This window comes from Oryzias latipes, chromosome 8, assembly GCF_053564925.1.
Source record: "Oryzias latipes strain Hd-rR chromosome 8, Olatipes_Hd-rR_3.1".
Classification (NCBI taxonomy): domain Eukaryota; kingdom Metazoa; phylum Chordata; class Actinopteri; order Beloniformes; family Adrianichthyidae; genus Oryzias; species Oryzias latipes.
The window spans coordinates 17,607,099-17,623,261 of record NC_136244.1 but is presented as its reverse complement, the minus strand read 5'-3'; the positions used below and the strand labels follow the sequence as shown (position 1 = coordinate 17,623,261).

General features: G+C 39.0%; 1 protein-coding gene across 1 annotated transcript; it reads right to left on the bottom strand.

Annotated features, from left to right (window-relative positions):
- Positions 1-529: 529 nt before the first annotated feature.
- socs3a (suppressor of cytokine signaling 3a) lies at positions 530-2,469 on the bottom strand. Its single transcript, NM_001278866.1, has 2 exons — positions 2,393-2,469; positions 530-2,063 (listed from the first exon to the last, which is right to left on the bottom strand). The coding sequence occupies exon 2, from the start codon at positions 1,943-1,945 to the stop codon at positions 1,340-1,342; it is 606 nt and encodes a 201-aa protein (NP_001265795.1). The 5' UTR covers positions 1,946-2,063; positions 2,393-2,469; the 3' UTR covers positions 530-1,339.
- Positions 2,470-16,163: the final 13,694 nt, after the last annotated feature.

Sequence of the window (16,163 nt, the reverse complement as noted above, 5' to 3'; positions counted from 1 at the left end):
CCTCCCTCTCAATCCGCAATAAATAAAAAGCAGATTCTGGACTTTCTAATTATTTATATTCATTCATCTTCAAATCCGTTTATTCCCTTTTGGGGGTCACGGGGCTGCCGTAGCCTATCCCGGCCACTTTATATTGATAAACTAAATATCTTGTGAGTAGTGGCAGGACTAGGCCATAAGTGGCTGCTGAGTGTACGTCCAAGTGTATTTCAGAGGAAACTTATCAACAAAGGGGAAATTTTTAGAGCTATTGATGAATAATAAGAAACAATTACATAATTGTGTTGAGCAGTAGAGTTGCCCGGAGCTGTGGTTTCCCGTCTGGTTTAAAGATGGTGGCAAGTGAATTGAAATTTAAGGGGAAATTGTGAACTCAGAAACACTGAGCCTGTGGTCTGACCTCTGTGGTAAAATGTCTTAAATGAATGATTTAAACCCGACTTATGGAAGCCATGTTTCTTTTTTTTTTCTTTTGAAACAAGCTTGTTGTTGATGAAAGAAAGCACACGAAACAATAGCATGTCATTTTGTACAAAACAATAATGTTTTATTATAAATTAAGGAAATGCTCACACAGATATAAATAAGTGCAAAGTTGTATCAGTCTGCTTGCTTCGTCAAACTTCTCAGATAACTTCAAGCTCACACAGCCAGGTTGTTGGCTGGCAAGAATCCATCTTTATGAAAGACAGCACAACAGATTCAAAATTTCATAATGTAAACATGTTAAAGGAGAGCAAAGTACTACTCTCTTTATATATATGAAAAAGACATAAACCAAGTGTGATACATTCATTTGTGGCCATCCTGCCTGTGCCACAAAAATACTACCACATTTTAGGAGGTCTTTTATTTTTGACTTATTGGCATAACGCTTTCTCCATGTGGATTCAGTCATGTTGATCTTTCAACATACTGGTGTCTTGTTCTGACAATTTTGGCATAATCCCTTTCTTCTGTAGCAGCCCGTGAAGCCACATCTTCTCTCCGTAAAACTTTCAGCCATCGTTTCAAACAGTCTCGGTTGGCTGTGAGCCTCCCGGCTTCACAGCACTTGAACTAGCAGCGTCGTTGTCTTGGAGACAGCTGACTGACTGACTGTGAGTCTGGCTTGGGTTTATGGGGAGTTGTGGGTGATCACCAAGGCAGAGGACAGAAACCACCACGTCTCAGCGCTGCTTTTGAGCTGTTTCTGTCAGAGCGGCTCATATCTTCAGACAGAGTTTGGTTCTGTCTTGTCTACTGCATTGTCACTCCCCTGACACGATGCCAGTCCTCGCGCCTCTTTGCTGGCTTTGTTTGTTTCAGTTAACCCCCTTCATGGCGTCAGTCCAGCAGCTTAGATGGAAGCATCATACTCCTGCAGGAAATCTCTAATAGTCTGAGGAAGTTCATCTTTTTTAGAAGAAATGTCTGAATGACTATTGACTGTTCTCCTGCAGAGGTGCTGCAAGGTAGACAAGTTACAGCTATAAGGCCGTCTGAGATCCAAGGGGATCTTCTCCCCTGCATTGTGAATGTAGTAGATCACACATCCCCCACTGACGCGGGGCATGTAGAACTCAATCAGTTTGAGGATACAGTCAAAGCGAGGAACAGCCAGAGTGTTGTTTGTGTCCGACTGCAGGTAAAAAGCATTTGAGTCACACTTGATGCGCACACTCTTGGGCCCAACCACCGTCTTGACGCTGAGGGTGAACAGGTGTCTGTTATCAGAGCTGTCCCGGATGAGGAAGGTGCCAGTTCTTTCCTTTTCCAGCAAAGCGTTGGCCTCCTTGCCGGAGATGGTGCTCCAGTAAAACCCACAGTCTAAAAGCTTTTTGTACGTCGCAATGACCATCTGGTACTGCGCCCTGGAGGAGAAGGTCTTGAAGTGGTACACCCGTGATTTGGTGTCCAGGAATTTGTTGCTCATGGTGGAGTTGCACTTGCTTTGAGTTACCATGGCGCTGTCCCCACTTTCTAGGCACCCCAGTTTTCACAGGGGGGATTGCTAGACAGACTGGAGATGAACGGATAGTGTGGAAACAGGAATGAAGAGGAGTTCACTTGAGATAAAACACCTGGAGAAAAGAAAAAAAAACAGCAAAAAGTTAGTTTAAAATCTTAATAAAGCATTACTGAAAATAATCAAAATATATCATCATAAAAGAAATAACCAAACTTTTGTTTGGTATGAGTACTTTTTTATACATTTAGGGAGGAAAACCTGTTTTTTGTTTGTTTTTTTAAACCTTAGTTCCAGTCACTCTTATTGCGCAATTTCCTTGCCATGACCGGCTTATTTAAACAGTTTAAGTCCACTAGTCAAACAGCTGAGACATGAATTACACATATTTGGATTAATTCTTAAACTTACAATAAAGTAAAAAAAAAAGAGGCTGGTACATACCTTTAGTGAAACTCCAAAATTTGTGATTTTAATCTGAAATAATCCAACGGATTAAATGATGAAAAATAGATAGATAGATCTTTCCGCCTCTTTCTCTGACACAGTTGAGAAGAGCTTCTGCTCTGTGTCACATTCTGCCTCTTATAGAGGCAGAGAGGAGAGGAGAGGAGAGGCCCCGCCCACCTTTTCTTCCAGTAAGCGCGCAGATTGACAGGAAGGTTCTTCTTTTAGGATTGCAGCGAGAAGTGCCCTCCCTCCCTCTCTCCACCCCGCCTCGGTTCCCCTTAAACAAAGCCGACTGAATTCCAAGCAACACCTATTTCACTTTAACAACCTTTTCCTTCAAGAAAGGTGGCTTGAAGATCTAGTTTGGTCATATTTTCACATTGTGAACTTGTTCTTTTCGTTTTGTTTTACGTTTTGTCTGTTAAAGTGTTGATTTCGGTGTGTCAGGGGACGACTTGTGTAATCAGTTTCTGAGAAATTCCGTGTAACTGGCTCATGTTGTGCGTCATGCAGTTACCACAAGTACTCGATAGAGGGCGCAAGATTGAGGGGAAACAGAGTTTGTGTTTATTTTCTCTCTGTTGCCAGGGTTTTCTTTCTGTCTTAACTAGATCTCTTGGGCAGATTTAAAAGTTTGAATTGGACTTGAATTATTAAAAGTCAAATCCAGGTTTATTCTGGTTTATCTACTTAAAAAAAACACACATATTTGTCATGTAAATAATAATGACAAGCCTGTTTGGTATTGGCAGAACTAAGAAATAATACAACAACACACAGTGACATACTGTTCATGTGACTTCCCAGCAAAAGCTTTATTAGAAGAAAAATGGCAGCTGTTTAAATAGAAACACTTTCAAAATGAGTTTTTATTTTTGGATGACCAAAGTGTGATTAATCACATCACTTTGTGACTGACTGAAGCATTTTATTTTTGTTAATGACAAAAAAAAAATTATCTTCTTTTATTTATCGTGTAGTCATCTTCCTGTCAGTGACTATGTTTCAGATTGTCTAAGAGGAAGAAGTTTTCACATGACGCTTATCTTAGTTAGCAAAAGCATGACTGATCAGAACAGAGTATTCACATACTTCCCTCACTCATGAGCACTGCCAGCCTCAGGTGATGACTGTACCAACAAATAGCTCAGATGTCTCTCTAGTTTTGGGAAGATTCATTCCCAGAAAAATTATACAGTTTAGCTTATTGTTTAAAAACCTGAAGAAAGATTAGCAATTGTTCAGCATCAAACATGAAGTAGGATTCCCACAAAAGGACTGACGCAGATTAGGTTAAAAAAAAACAGCTGCATCCACAGAGGTGAGTCAGGTGCTACAAACCACCGGCTGGTTTGGGGAAAGGGGGAAACAAGCTTTTAACAACTAAGCTGTTTCCAGAAAATCTGTTCTGTCATCACTGTGAGGCATCATTTTAGCATCCAGAATCCCCCAGTGAGCCATGATAGCAGTCAATGAAGGAAAAAGAACTAAGATCAGCTCCCTCACGCGAGCTACGATATAGCTCAGTCACAGAAACCACTACGATCACTATTACAGAATGATGACTGTGCTAGAAGTGAATCCTTCCAAGAAAACTCTACTTTTCACTAATTATCCATACAAAAGCAATGAGTACAGCGAAGAGGAATTGACCCTGTGAGAAAAATAGACCAGGTGACCCTAACTGTCAGTGCAGAGCTCCACTTTTGCCAGTGTGCAGTACAGGAGGACAGTTTTTTTTCATGTTTGTTTTCAAGCACTACTAAACCTTTTTGGCCTCTTTTTCCTTCAGGTAGTTACATATATGAGTTGCATGCTGTCAATAAAGGTGGAGTGGATGGGACAATTCCTCACAGGATGGCTTAGAAATGGAAAAAAACCTCTGTTCGGGTTTCGCACAATCATTTAGAAATTTGCTCAAGCGCACCGTTCCTGTATACCGACTGGAGATAAGGACACAAAAACATAGCTCTCAACATAAACAGATAGTAAAAAGCAAACATGTATTTATTTTTATGGGAATCAAACATCCAAACATGCGGATATTTGTTGAGTTCATTAGTAGAAAGGCACGAATGTTCTATTCTACAAAAAGTAAAAGAACTCCTGACCTACCTGACCTAATTGTGTATGTGGAGAAATATGTTTAATCTTTGGCGGATGGAAGTTTTAACATTGGTATTTATTAATGCTTTCAGGTTTAAACCAACTTTCCCTGATTGAGATCTGAACTGAGATGTGGGAAAGTTCCTACTCCAATGAGTGCTTTAATTCCTGTTAGCCTTGTATTTCTGTCCCATCTCACAGGTGTTCCTGTCTCTACCTGCAGTTTTGCTTGTTTTAACTCCAGACCATGTCTGCTTCAGTTTCATTTGCAGTTGACTTACTGTAAAGCTTCCTTGTTGATCGGGTAAGACAACTTTTGTGGGAGCTTCCTTGTATTATTTTATCTCGCTTTCTCTTTTAATGTTGTCAAACTCCATGTTCTTCTTAATTTGACAACTTTTTATTGTGACACATTTATCAGGAAAAATGAGTTTCACGCCAGTCGGAAATATGGGTGTATTTTTATTTCTGAAGAACTGCAAACGTTTCTTTAGTAGTGTTTCTGAGATATTTTTCTCTGTAAGAGGAAGCACTTTTATTGAGCTGAAAAACAAAAAGAAACTGTCAAAAAATAACAGGATGAAGGGGAATCTAAATCTGGCTTCCCAAGGGAATATCAGATCTCAGAATTATAGCATTTTCATCTTAATGTCCATTAAAAAAACATAGATTGAATGAAAATTCAACAATAAGCTTATTCAGACCTTTCCATTTCCATTTGCATACTTTTGCAAAAAATGTTATCAGCAAAAAAGAAAAAAATGTTCCTCCCTTCAGCTCTACAGTGCAGAGTCATAATGATATCAGAGTTCCAAAGAAAAAAAATACATCCTTTTTATGACAGACACACAGAAAGTCAGAGCATAAAAGCTTTACTTAAAAAAAAAACGTTTTTATTTTAATTTGTACTTAGAAGTTAGCAGACTTAACACTGTAACTCCACCACAAAGCCACACAGGTTTTACATAATGTCCTAGAAAAAGAGTTGCAGGTCAGTACTGTCAGTAACCGTGACAAAACGTGGCCTCAGTGACAGGAAATGACAACAAAGTCAGTACGTCAGTTAACAGTCTGTTTATTAAGGGTGTCACAATTATGCGGGAAGCTGTTAAAAACTGAATAGACCCCTGAAGAATACATTTTCCCATCATGGTTGACACAGAAGTTATCGTTTCAATATTTGGTACACATGCAGTTTCATCTCTGAGGACATTAACGGCCACACCTTTAATTGTAAAACAAACACGTGGAACTCCCTGCTTCTGTTTTCTTAAAGCGATCCAGTTCTCTGTCTTTCTATACTGTCCAAAAATCACAGTCTTGATCTCAATTAGTTTCTTGAACCCAACTAACAGGATCATCTACCAAAAAAATGAACCTAACAGCTTTTTGCTCATCTGAGCTTCAGCTCACCTTTTACAGTCAACCCCCCCTCCCCCCTCCACACTCCAAGCCATCCTTCAGACCTTAAGGTTCCACGCAACACGTGCAGCATTTTTAATTCCTTGCTGCATAGCATATGGCGTCCATTTATGGCTACCGCAGCTGTCTTCTGGGAAGAGATAAAAGCAGAACCGAGCGCAAATTAACTTTTACTACTCACACTTAGACAGCCATCTGCTTATACATGACAGGCACCTTCACTCAAGTCGGGATGCTCGACCTTGTAAATCGATATATCGTTTTTTAAACTTTTTGTTTGACTCTGCGGCTTCAAAGGGAGGGGGACTGGTTTTAAATCTTCAGAGAAAAGGAGACGGGTTCTTCATTTGTATCTGTTGGTTTTGGTGTTGATAGCTTTTTTCTGCTTTAATTTGGAAAAAATATAACTTATGTACATTTTAAGGTATTAAAAAAAAGGATAAGGAAGCCAGACACCCAACTCGAGATATACTGCTCTGTTTCTCCAAAGAAGCACGGAGAATACACACACACACACACACACACACAAAAAATCATTTTTATACTGTCCCACGCAAACCAGCATTCAGGAAACAGGCACCTTGGGTGTGTGTCATCCAGCCAGTTTGACGCACTACATTTAGGAAGAAGATACAAAGAAGAAAATGTAACAAGACGCTTTTAGGTCACAGGTGTCATCATTTTCTGCTGTAAGTCACACAGTAGTTGAAGTTGTTACTCAGCAAATTACACAACACTCACCAGTTTTGTATTAAGAGTACACAATGTTTCTCAGCTGATCTTCAGTTTCACTCTTTGTTTTCAGGAAATTAATAAGAAGGCTACAGCAAAATTGTGTTTCATGAAATTCGATCATTGTAGCTTTATTAAAAAATAAGTTAAGAATAAGTGCCTGAGACACGGGGAGTCAATCTTGCCGGTCACTATGTTCCTAAAAAGGGTGAAACCTAGTTGAATGCGGTGTGATTTTAATGTTGGGACACTGAAAAATGTTAAGAAATGCTGACAATTTGAAGAGAAAACTGAAGTCAGTATATGTGCCTTTAGTTAGTTTAGCCAGCCACAAAAGGAATTTGTTGTACCTCTCCAGGCTTTTTAAGTGTGAACTGGCAGTCCCAGACCAGATGATGCTGGCATATTCCAAACTAGGACGAATGTTGGCGTAATATGCAGTTTTAAGAGCTTTTTGGTCCATTTTCTTTCTCTCTTTAGACTCATCTCATCTTAATTGTAAATAACATTCTGGAGAGGTGTATGGCCAGATGATGAGGTGATATTCATTTTATTATGGAAAGAACTTTGAGATGCTTTGTAGCAGGAAACAGGCTATATAAATAAAGTGTAATTTGAATAGTTCGGTACAACTTGGCATCATTTGCGTAATGACACATTTGGAAGATTTGACAATTTTCTTTAAGTCATTGATAAACATTGAGAATAGTTAAGGTGCAAGCGCATCACCTTGGGGTACTCCGGATGTTACCTTTACCCATTTGGAGGTTTAAAGGTTAAAAGCAAAAAAAGTTGGAAAAACCTTTGCAAATAAAAGACATACCGGTATATATACATTTCTGAGCTGACAAAAACAAAGTTGACTTCTGCTCATCCGGGACCGGGTCGCAGGGGCAGTACTCTAAGCAAAGATGCCCTGACTTCCCTTGCCCCGGTCACTTCCTCCAGCTCCTCTGGCGGGACCCCAAGGCGTTCCCAGGCCCTGGGTCTTCCCAGTTGAGAAGATTGTGATTTTCAGGGATTTTCTAGTAAATGATTAAAAAGAGTACAAAGTACAAAGAAATTGACACGTAGCTTTTTTTTTTAAATAATGAAACATTATAGCTAAGACTCAATACAAACAGGTGGGATGCAAAGATGGAGGGTGCAGCTGCTGAAATTAAAGATGAGTTCCAAAGAGGGATTTTGCATGAGCTGATTTCAAGAATTCGGTTGAAAACAAGTTAGTTTAGCTGTTTGCAAAATGCAAAATACTTGATTATTTTTTTTCTAACTGTTGTAACAGCTGAGTGGTGTTCTGAAGGGTGTATTTACATCTAAGATTTAAGCCTGGAGCTCTGTAATTTCTTAATAAGAAGGTGAGGTAATACCAACAGGCCTACTTCTCCCGCAAACATCCTGTCTTCCCTCTCATCCAGAGTCCAGATCCTGAGCCGGAGCTAAAATTGAGATTACATCAAAGCAGATAACATGGCCGATGTAGCGCTGCTTGCCCCTCTTTCCTTGTTTGCTTCTGCCGCCACTGGCCGTTTATCAGTATCATATGCTTGGAGACAAAGGGAGCCAATGACATAATCGGAATATTCAAAATAAACCTTGATTCCCACAAATCCCAGAAATAGCAGGGCTGAAGTCATCAGATGGTAATATATCTGTCACTGCTTTAAAAGCAGCTTGACATCTGTTTACAGACAACACCTTCTTATAATACAATCAAATGAGGAGGAGTAACACCAAAACAAGTAATTAACTGAAGTCCATGCAAAGGGAATGACATTCGGGTTATCTATTTGCATTGACACATTCAAATGTCCAAACGCACTTCCTCTATAACACACTGATAGTAATTTGAGCCTGTGCTATGCCAGTAAGCCGGACATTTTCAGATAAATTTAGTGTAGTGGTCACACTTATATCAGTTTTGTGGCTGCTCTTTAGTAAAGGATGTGTGTTCTGGCTTAAGTGTGCCGACAGAGGAGAGGGGCATACAGGTGGATTAGACCGGATTTACTAGAAGGAAATCCTGTAACTCAAGAATCACGTCAAAACCCTATTTCCACTCTTTGATAAGTTAGCTTCCATTCATGCCTTGCATTGTCTAAAAAGCCTGACTAAGGGGAACCATGCAGCCTTGTGAGTTTGATTCCAGACTTCCACCTCATCCATTTCTTCTTTTTCCTGAGTCTTGACTTTTGAAAAAAGGGTTCATAGTATATCAGTCAGCAAGAGGAAAACTTTGATCCTGGCTCTCTGCTTCCTCAATGACATTATTCTGTGTTTATGAATGACCTCATAATTACCTTGCAGAAATGTTCTCTGTTACTCAAAACAATAAAGGCATGTAATACAGCCTGGTGCAGGCGTGCTGAGCATGTTAGCTTTTCATTTTGGCTTCCTTCCTTCAGGGGTCACCTCAGTGAATCACCCCACAATCCACACATGTGATCTAACCTTAGCTTTTCGGCGGATGCCATTCCCTAACAAACCGTTTACATTTACCCAGACTTTAGACTGGCACAGGAGTTTGCAACCTGTAACAATAAAAGAGCCATTTGGTCCAGTTGCTTAAAGACCACAACCTAACTTTTATATGTTTCTGTGGTCATTAAGCATTTATGATTAAATTATATCCTATAAATGATTATAATAATTGAATTATAACTGTTTTATATTTCTATTATATTATTTTTAACAGCAGCACATACAATTTCCTTTCAAAATAAAAGACATCCTGTGTAAAATAAGATCTCACTGCAGTGAATTTGCGATTGCACTTTAAGAACTTTGTCATTAACATTTTTCTTCCAAACCAGAGGGCCACAATGGAGAGATAAAAGAGCCACATGTGGCTCCGGAGCCTCAGGTTGCAGACCTCTGGATTAGCACATGGAAACACTGGAAAATGTCCCTGTGTGGTTATGGTCACTCCAGCATCGGTAGACCCAGCCGGTCTCAAATCCAAGGACCAACCATCACCAACCAAGATTAGTTTCCAAGATCAGAAGAAATTGATTAGGTCCAGAGGGGTACGGCTAAGTGGTGAGAATTATGCTAAACTTTTGTTTTGTAAATCCTGACCTGTCAGTGTTTGTTCTCTCTTTTCAATTTGCGGCAGTTATTTTATTCCAGATTTTGTTTCAATTGTTGTCGATCCATTTCTCCATCCGTGCTTCTTCAATAACTCCTACACTGAGGTTTGTGGCCTCTGAAAACACCAACTCTGTGTCTTTCTTATGCTGAACAGATGTAGGAGGTTGTCTGCAGGGCTTCTGCACCATATTTGTTAAAAACCATGTATTTGCTCTGCACTGAGCATCAATTTCAGCGCTAAAAAGGATTTCTGGATTCAGGAACAGCACACCCTCCCCCACGCTAAGGCATTTCCTTTGGTCCCCTACTTGAGGGGCACTCCCTCTAGACAGGAAACTCTTGGAACAGCTTTAAACCATGGACTCCTTTTCTCTTGTTTTCATGATCTTAACTTAAATATCTTGGAAATGAGGTACACTCTGTCCCAGACCTCCTCCCTGCACACAAAGAACGTTCCTGTTCCACAAACTATTCCTGTCTATCCAGATTCGGTCACTTTCATCAAACATTTTTCTGCAACACTTCGTGCTTGGAACTATCGTCTTGCACAACAATCACACAAAGAGGACAGTGTGCTATTACACTGAACAAAGAAGCAAAAATCCCAACACACAACATGCTTATTTTCACAACCCAAACAAAAAAAAGGATTTCCCAGAATAAAAGCTACCCACATTTCAACAAATGTGCACAACACACACTCCCGTTTTCCCTTTGGGACAAACAATCTTTTGTCTTGTTCACCGTAACTGTGTTGTCCTGTATCAGCAAAAAATGCAAGGAAAAAGACTTTTGTTTCCAGAAAATTGAATCTTTGAGACACAGACTGTGAGCACCAGCTGAGTCCTAATTATTTGAATTCAATTCCCTGTACTAGTTCCAGTCAGGAGCAAATATTTAGAACTAGACTTAGGGCCGCCTCATTGCTTTGTTGTTATCTTGGAGTTCCAGTAACTGGGGTTCTTTCAGTAACTTCACAAATGGTTTATAACAGTCATAAAGGTGGTTTATTTGAGCTTAGGTAACTGTAACAAAGGAGATAAGACCCACTCAACTTTGCATTTCCTTATTGCTTTTTATGTAACAGACAAGGTCCATAGCTTTGTAAATATTGCGCAATTTTGGGGACCATTTTCAAATTAAATTGAAGTAACTAAAATAAACATGAAATCTTTTTTATTTTACTTTTTCAAATTTTTTGCACAAAGCAGCTTTAAACATCTTTTAATGTTTATTTTTTTATAAGGAGAATCACATATTTGCTTATCTCCCGACAGCTGATTGGTTTGCAGAGAACAATTCTTGCAAAACATGCGTGGAGATTGTGCATCACGCAGAGATATAGGACAGAGCATGGTGGTGGTGGGAGGAGGAGAAGGAGGCGCATGAGCTTTGTTGTTGATTCTTTAAATTTCTTTTCTCCGAAATCGTGCCCCAAGGAGAAACACACTCTTCCTCAGCAGAAGGGGGAAATTCCTGACATGATCCAAGCTGGATTTTTTGTTTTCAGTAAAGAAACAATACACACATATGCCTAAAATGGTAGAGCATGCAGGATCTGAAAACATTTGGGATTATGAGCTGCAGAAATCTTTGCACGAAAGTTTATATTTTCATAGCTGAGAAATTTGGAAAAGCTTGCTTCACGTAACAGCAGTAAAATACAAACTTAAAAGCATGCAAATCTAAAAACCAAGAAGCGTGTTAAAAGCAAATGCGTGCAGCCATGAAGAGTTTGACATGAAAATGTTTTGAGTTATTTATTTATTTATCACTGTGATTGTTTGCGCACACGTACAGTTTTAGCGGGTTCGAGCACGTGCAAGAGAAGGCTCTTTTTACGCCGGCTGAGGTCAGGCCTGGACACCACGGGGTGCACCCTTCTGCCATTGTGGTGAGCTGAGAGTCAGGGGTGGGGGGAGGAGGATTCCAGTGCTTCTGGGAAATGGTCTGGGTCTAATTGGAGCTTGACTGGTCTCACATGTCTCCACTTACTGGAGTAGACAGGATCGCCTGGCCTATGAGAGCCGCAGCAAACGAAGCCCCCCCACCTCTTCTCAACATCAACCACAGAGAGGGGAACTGAGCAAGCAGGCCTGACATGAAGCCACAGCTGACTTTACTTGCATGTTTCAATGCAGAACATTTGAACTGAGCCATCCAATCCTGCATCTGTAAAATAATCTGCGACTTTAACATGTGCCCTTTGGGGACAGTTTGTTCCGTGGTTCTTCTGTCAGTACAAAATGTGCACTTTCATTGTTCAGCTTTGAACTTTTTTCTGGGTCATGATGGATGAAACTTCCTCTGCAGCGTATCACATTCCCATTTGCACCAACAAACCTTTTTTTATATATATAAAAAAAAGACAAACTGTGTTTTTACACGTTCTCTTTCAAGCATGAGCTGGGCAGAGCCGTGCAGGAACGTGAAAACAAAGACTTCCCAGCTTCTGCTGCTTCACAGCTGCCACCCGTTCACACAGTTTTTTTCCTATCCTCTTGTGGCAACATACCTCTCATTTCCCATCAGTCATGCTTTCCTCCTTACAGACTCTGCAATTCTCGCATACATTATTTTCATCTACTTTTACTGTGAAATAATTTGCTCAAATGCATGTATGCAAATGTGATTACAAGCATCTTTCCCATGCGTGCTACTTTTACAACGCCCCTGAGTTCATTTAGAAACCAAGCACACAATTGAGAAAGTGTAGTTTGCAAATGCATTTGGAAAAAAATTCTCACAAGTTGTGCATGTTTTTTGGAGGCATTTTTAGCCGAATTGGCATTAAGACCAATTTTCACTTGATAAAGAAACGAGGGCAGAGTGTAATCTTTGATGCATCGTAAAAAGCCTTTGAGTGTCTTCCCTGGTTTTTCCATTCAGCAAAACATGTTTCAACTTGAATAAACTCAGACATTTAAGACAGCTGTTGAATATGATATGTTATTAGAACAGGATGTGAAAATCTCTTTTCTAGAGAACAAGGTGTACCATGTGCCATGAAGCGTGTCAAACTCAACATGTAAAAAGCAAATACGTGGTTCAGGGAAGGGTTAACCCCCCCCTCTGTCCTCAATGGGTTCCTCCTTGTGCATTTACTGACAAATGTTCAAGTTCAGCAGGATTTGAAGACATTTCTTTGGAAACTGTACTCATTCTTCCAGGCAGAATTGTTAAAGTGCCCATGCAGCAGGACCCTCATCCCTCTCCAGTAATGATTTACTGAGTTCAAAAGCAGACTCTGCAGGGTCACTTTAGGAATTTCACTCTTATCGCTCGGAGCCACTCTTGTTATGTCCTAATGCCATAGCTTAAGGATGATATATAAACCTTTTCCTGCAAGATCCTAGCAGTGGAAAAGTTTTGATCTTGATTGCATTTTTGTTATTTTCCTTCAAATGTGCAGCAATAAACATCACCATAATCAAACTAGTAAGAATTATCTTTAATAATTCCTTTAAGAACTGTTTTTTATACATTTAGCCCCTCAGCTCTCTCAGAAAACTTTTAAAAGCTGGTTACGTGTCAGACTGAGTACATAAATAAGATGAAATGTTTTTTAGCAATATGGACATAGAACACAAAATCTCTATCGTTGGTTTTATTGTGTTTTCCATCTACTTATCACAAGTGAAAACATCCTATTTAGGCAACAAAAGAGAGCAAAAGGGTGCACAAACATTGCCGTTTTATGCCTTATAACATGTGCACAGTGTCATAGCTATGCTCTGTCATTTCCTGCATGTCTGTTCAATTGAGAAAGTCATTTCTATTGATTGCTTTTCCAGGCACCATTGAATATGATACATATTCACTTGTAAATAATGACCTTTCCCCTGCTGCTCCAACATTTGTGCTGTAAATACTTCAAAGTGAAGCCTGTTCAATAGGAATGCTCAGACAAAAGTTGATTTATTTAAAAAAAAGGGGTCATTTTAATACAAGGTACAGCTAATATGATGATCATTCAAAAAAAGAACAGAAAGACCAAAGGCAGAATTCTGTGATGTAAATTATACTAATGGAAATACGCAAGATTTTAGGGGATTCACCTAAAAGAAAATAGTGATAAGGTAGAAAAAAAATGAAAAACAAATGATGTTAAATGACCCTGCGACAGACTGGCGATCTGTCCAGGGAGTCCCCTGCCTTCGCCCACAAGTGGCCGGGATAGGCTCCGGCAGCCCCATGACCCCGAAAGGGAATAAACGGGATGGAAAATGAATGAATGAATGTTAAATGCAAGACATTCCTTTTTCTATTAACGTTGGTGCAAAAGCTTGAGTGCATACTGCCACCTGCTGAAGGACCTACGTGACTGCATCAATATTAGAGCACCAACACTTACAAATAATTAGTTGAAACAATTGACATTATTTAAAAAAATATACCAATAAATAGCAAAAACATAGATAATATGAAAAACTGATATCAGATTTAAAAAAATAGTTCAACAAAAAATTACATTCAAACACTTAGTTTAAAAAAAATTAGTCCAAAATATGATTAACAATAATAATACTGAATAGCGTTCAAAAGATAGACTTTTTTTAAGGTGTGTGAGACCCTCTAACATTACATCATGGATGTTGAATTTACAATTGTCCACCAACATAAAAGTAAGTAAGTAAGTTCCAGTTACAGTTAGATTCAATTTTAAATTGGTTATGAAGATTATTAGGTGCAATGCTTTATACTCAAATTACATATTTTGTTTTATTTTTTCCTGTCACTTATGTTAATCAACATCTGACAGAAAAAAACTGGAAGACTACAGAAACAGAGAGTAGGATAATAATTAGGAACCAGTGGATAAAACAAGATGATTCACTTTATTGTGAGTCCAACGGCTGGTCTCAGTAATCTTGCACCAGTCACTAAAAACCTGGAGGAAAACTAACATCCATGTGTCTGCAGTGCGATGATGCACAGCCCCATTCGCTGCTGATAACCAAGCTATGAACCCATTTAGCTCCTGCCTTAGGATACAAAACAACAAATCAAACAGAGCTGAACAATGGAGTATTTGAAATACTCAATAGTGTTTCTTACTCTGTAACTCATCTTTTTTTCCCCTGAAAGTTCATATTTAAATGACACAATGTTCCTCATCTCAATGAATGTTAACGAAGATGTTTTTTATCTCACATCCTTTCAAAGTAAATTTTATGCATTGATAAATATTGCATCAGATCACAGTCTTAACAGGAGAACAAACTGAAGCTTTAAACACTGTAATAACTACAACTGTATGCAGAGCTGTGGTAAACTGCAGAAGTTTGCACAACCGCTTCTGCAAGCAAAGAGTCTTATCAGTTATCACTATGTGAACACATATCTGTTTGTGTGGGAAAGAGACTAAGTGTCTGAGGCTAAAAAAACATAGAGACATGTAGGCTTTGAGATGTCCATCTCTACATTGGTAGTATTTTTAATGGTTGGTTTACGCTGGAGTTTCAGAGCTGTTGCATGTCCAGAACATTTTCACTAGGGTGGCAGAGGCGGGGCACAGAGCTATTGCAAGGTGGCCATTGCTTAGCAAATCACTTGGCAAACCTTATTTAATTTTAAAAAATAGCTTGAATATAATTGGTTGAAACATTTGGTTGCTTCCAACTAATTCACAGTTTAATCCATTGACACATATACATGCATCAAACCCCATTGGCTACTAAATTACCTTAATTTAAGCATCTACATTCAAATTCAGGCTTCCAGGGGGTTAAAATCTTTCAAAATAAAATTGTGTTTAAATTAAATAAAAAGTCTAAGCATATCTGTATTTTTTATTTTGGCTTGAAATTCTGTGTGTAATCTGAAAACAGGGGTGTGGAAATGTGGAAATCTGAGACATTACAAGTCTATAGCTCAGTGTTGATAACATAATGCATTATCATATTTATTTTGTTTGTTCCTAACAAAACTGTTTCTGTTTACCACATCTAAATAAGGGTGTTACATTCTCACCAGTGATGAGAGTAAACTTGTGTATTTGGAGCACAAAGTGTGAATTCAAAATAACTTCAACATAAGTTACACCTTTGTCTCACAATGCCTCTCTCTTCTAGTCATGGTACAGAATGTCACATTGTGTCTTCCAGAAAGTCTATGACCTGAAGGCTATTTGCAGTAAAGCTTCGTCATTCTTTTTGTCGAACATTTTTTTGTGATCACGTGTTGTATTTCACTCCTTGTTTTGGCGTCACACTTGAACCGTGTGTTCTTCCTGTCTGCACGAGCTGCTGTGTTTCCACATTCCGCCTTTGAAAATTATAATTAAAACAGTTTCATCTCAGGTTATTGTGTAAAATGTTTACTACTTTGTGATTTGTGAGAAATGTTTGTAACCCTTTGTGACTGACAGCTGTTTTTCCATCTTAGACTAAAGACAATTCTGTGTTTTCCCATT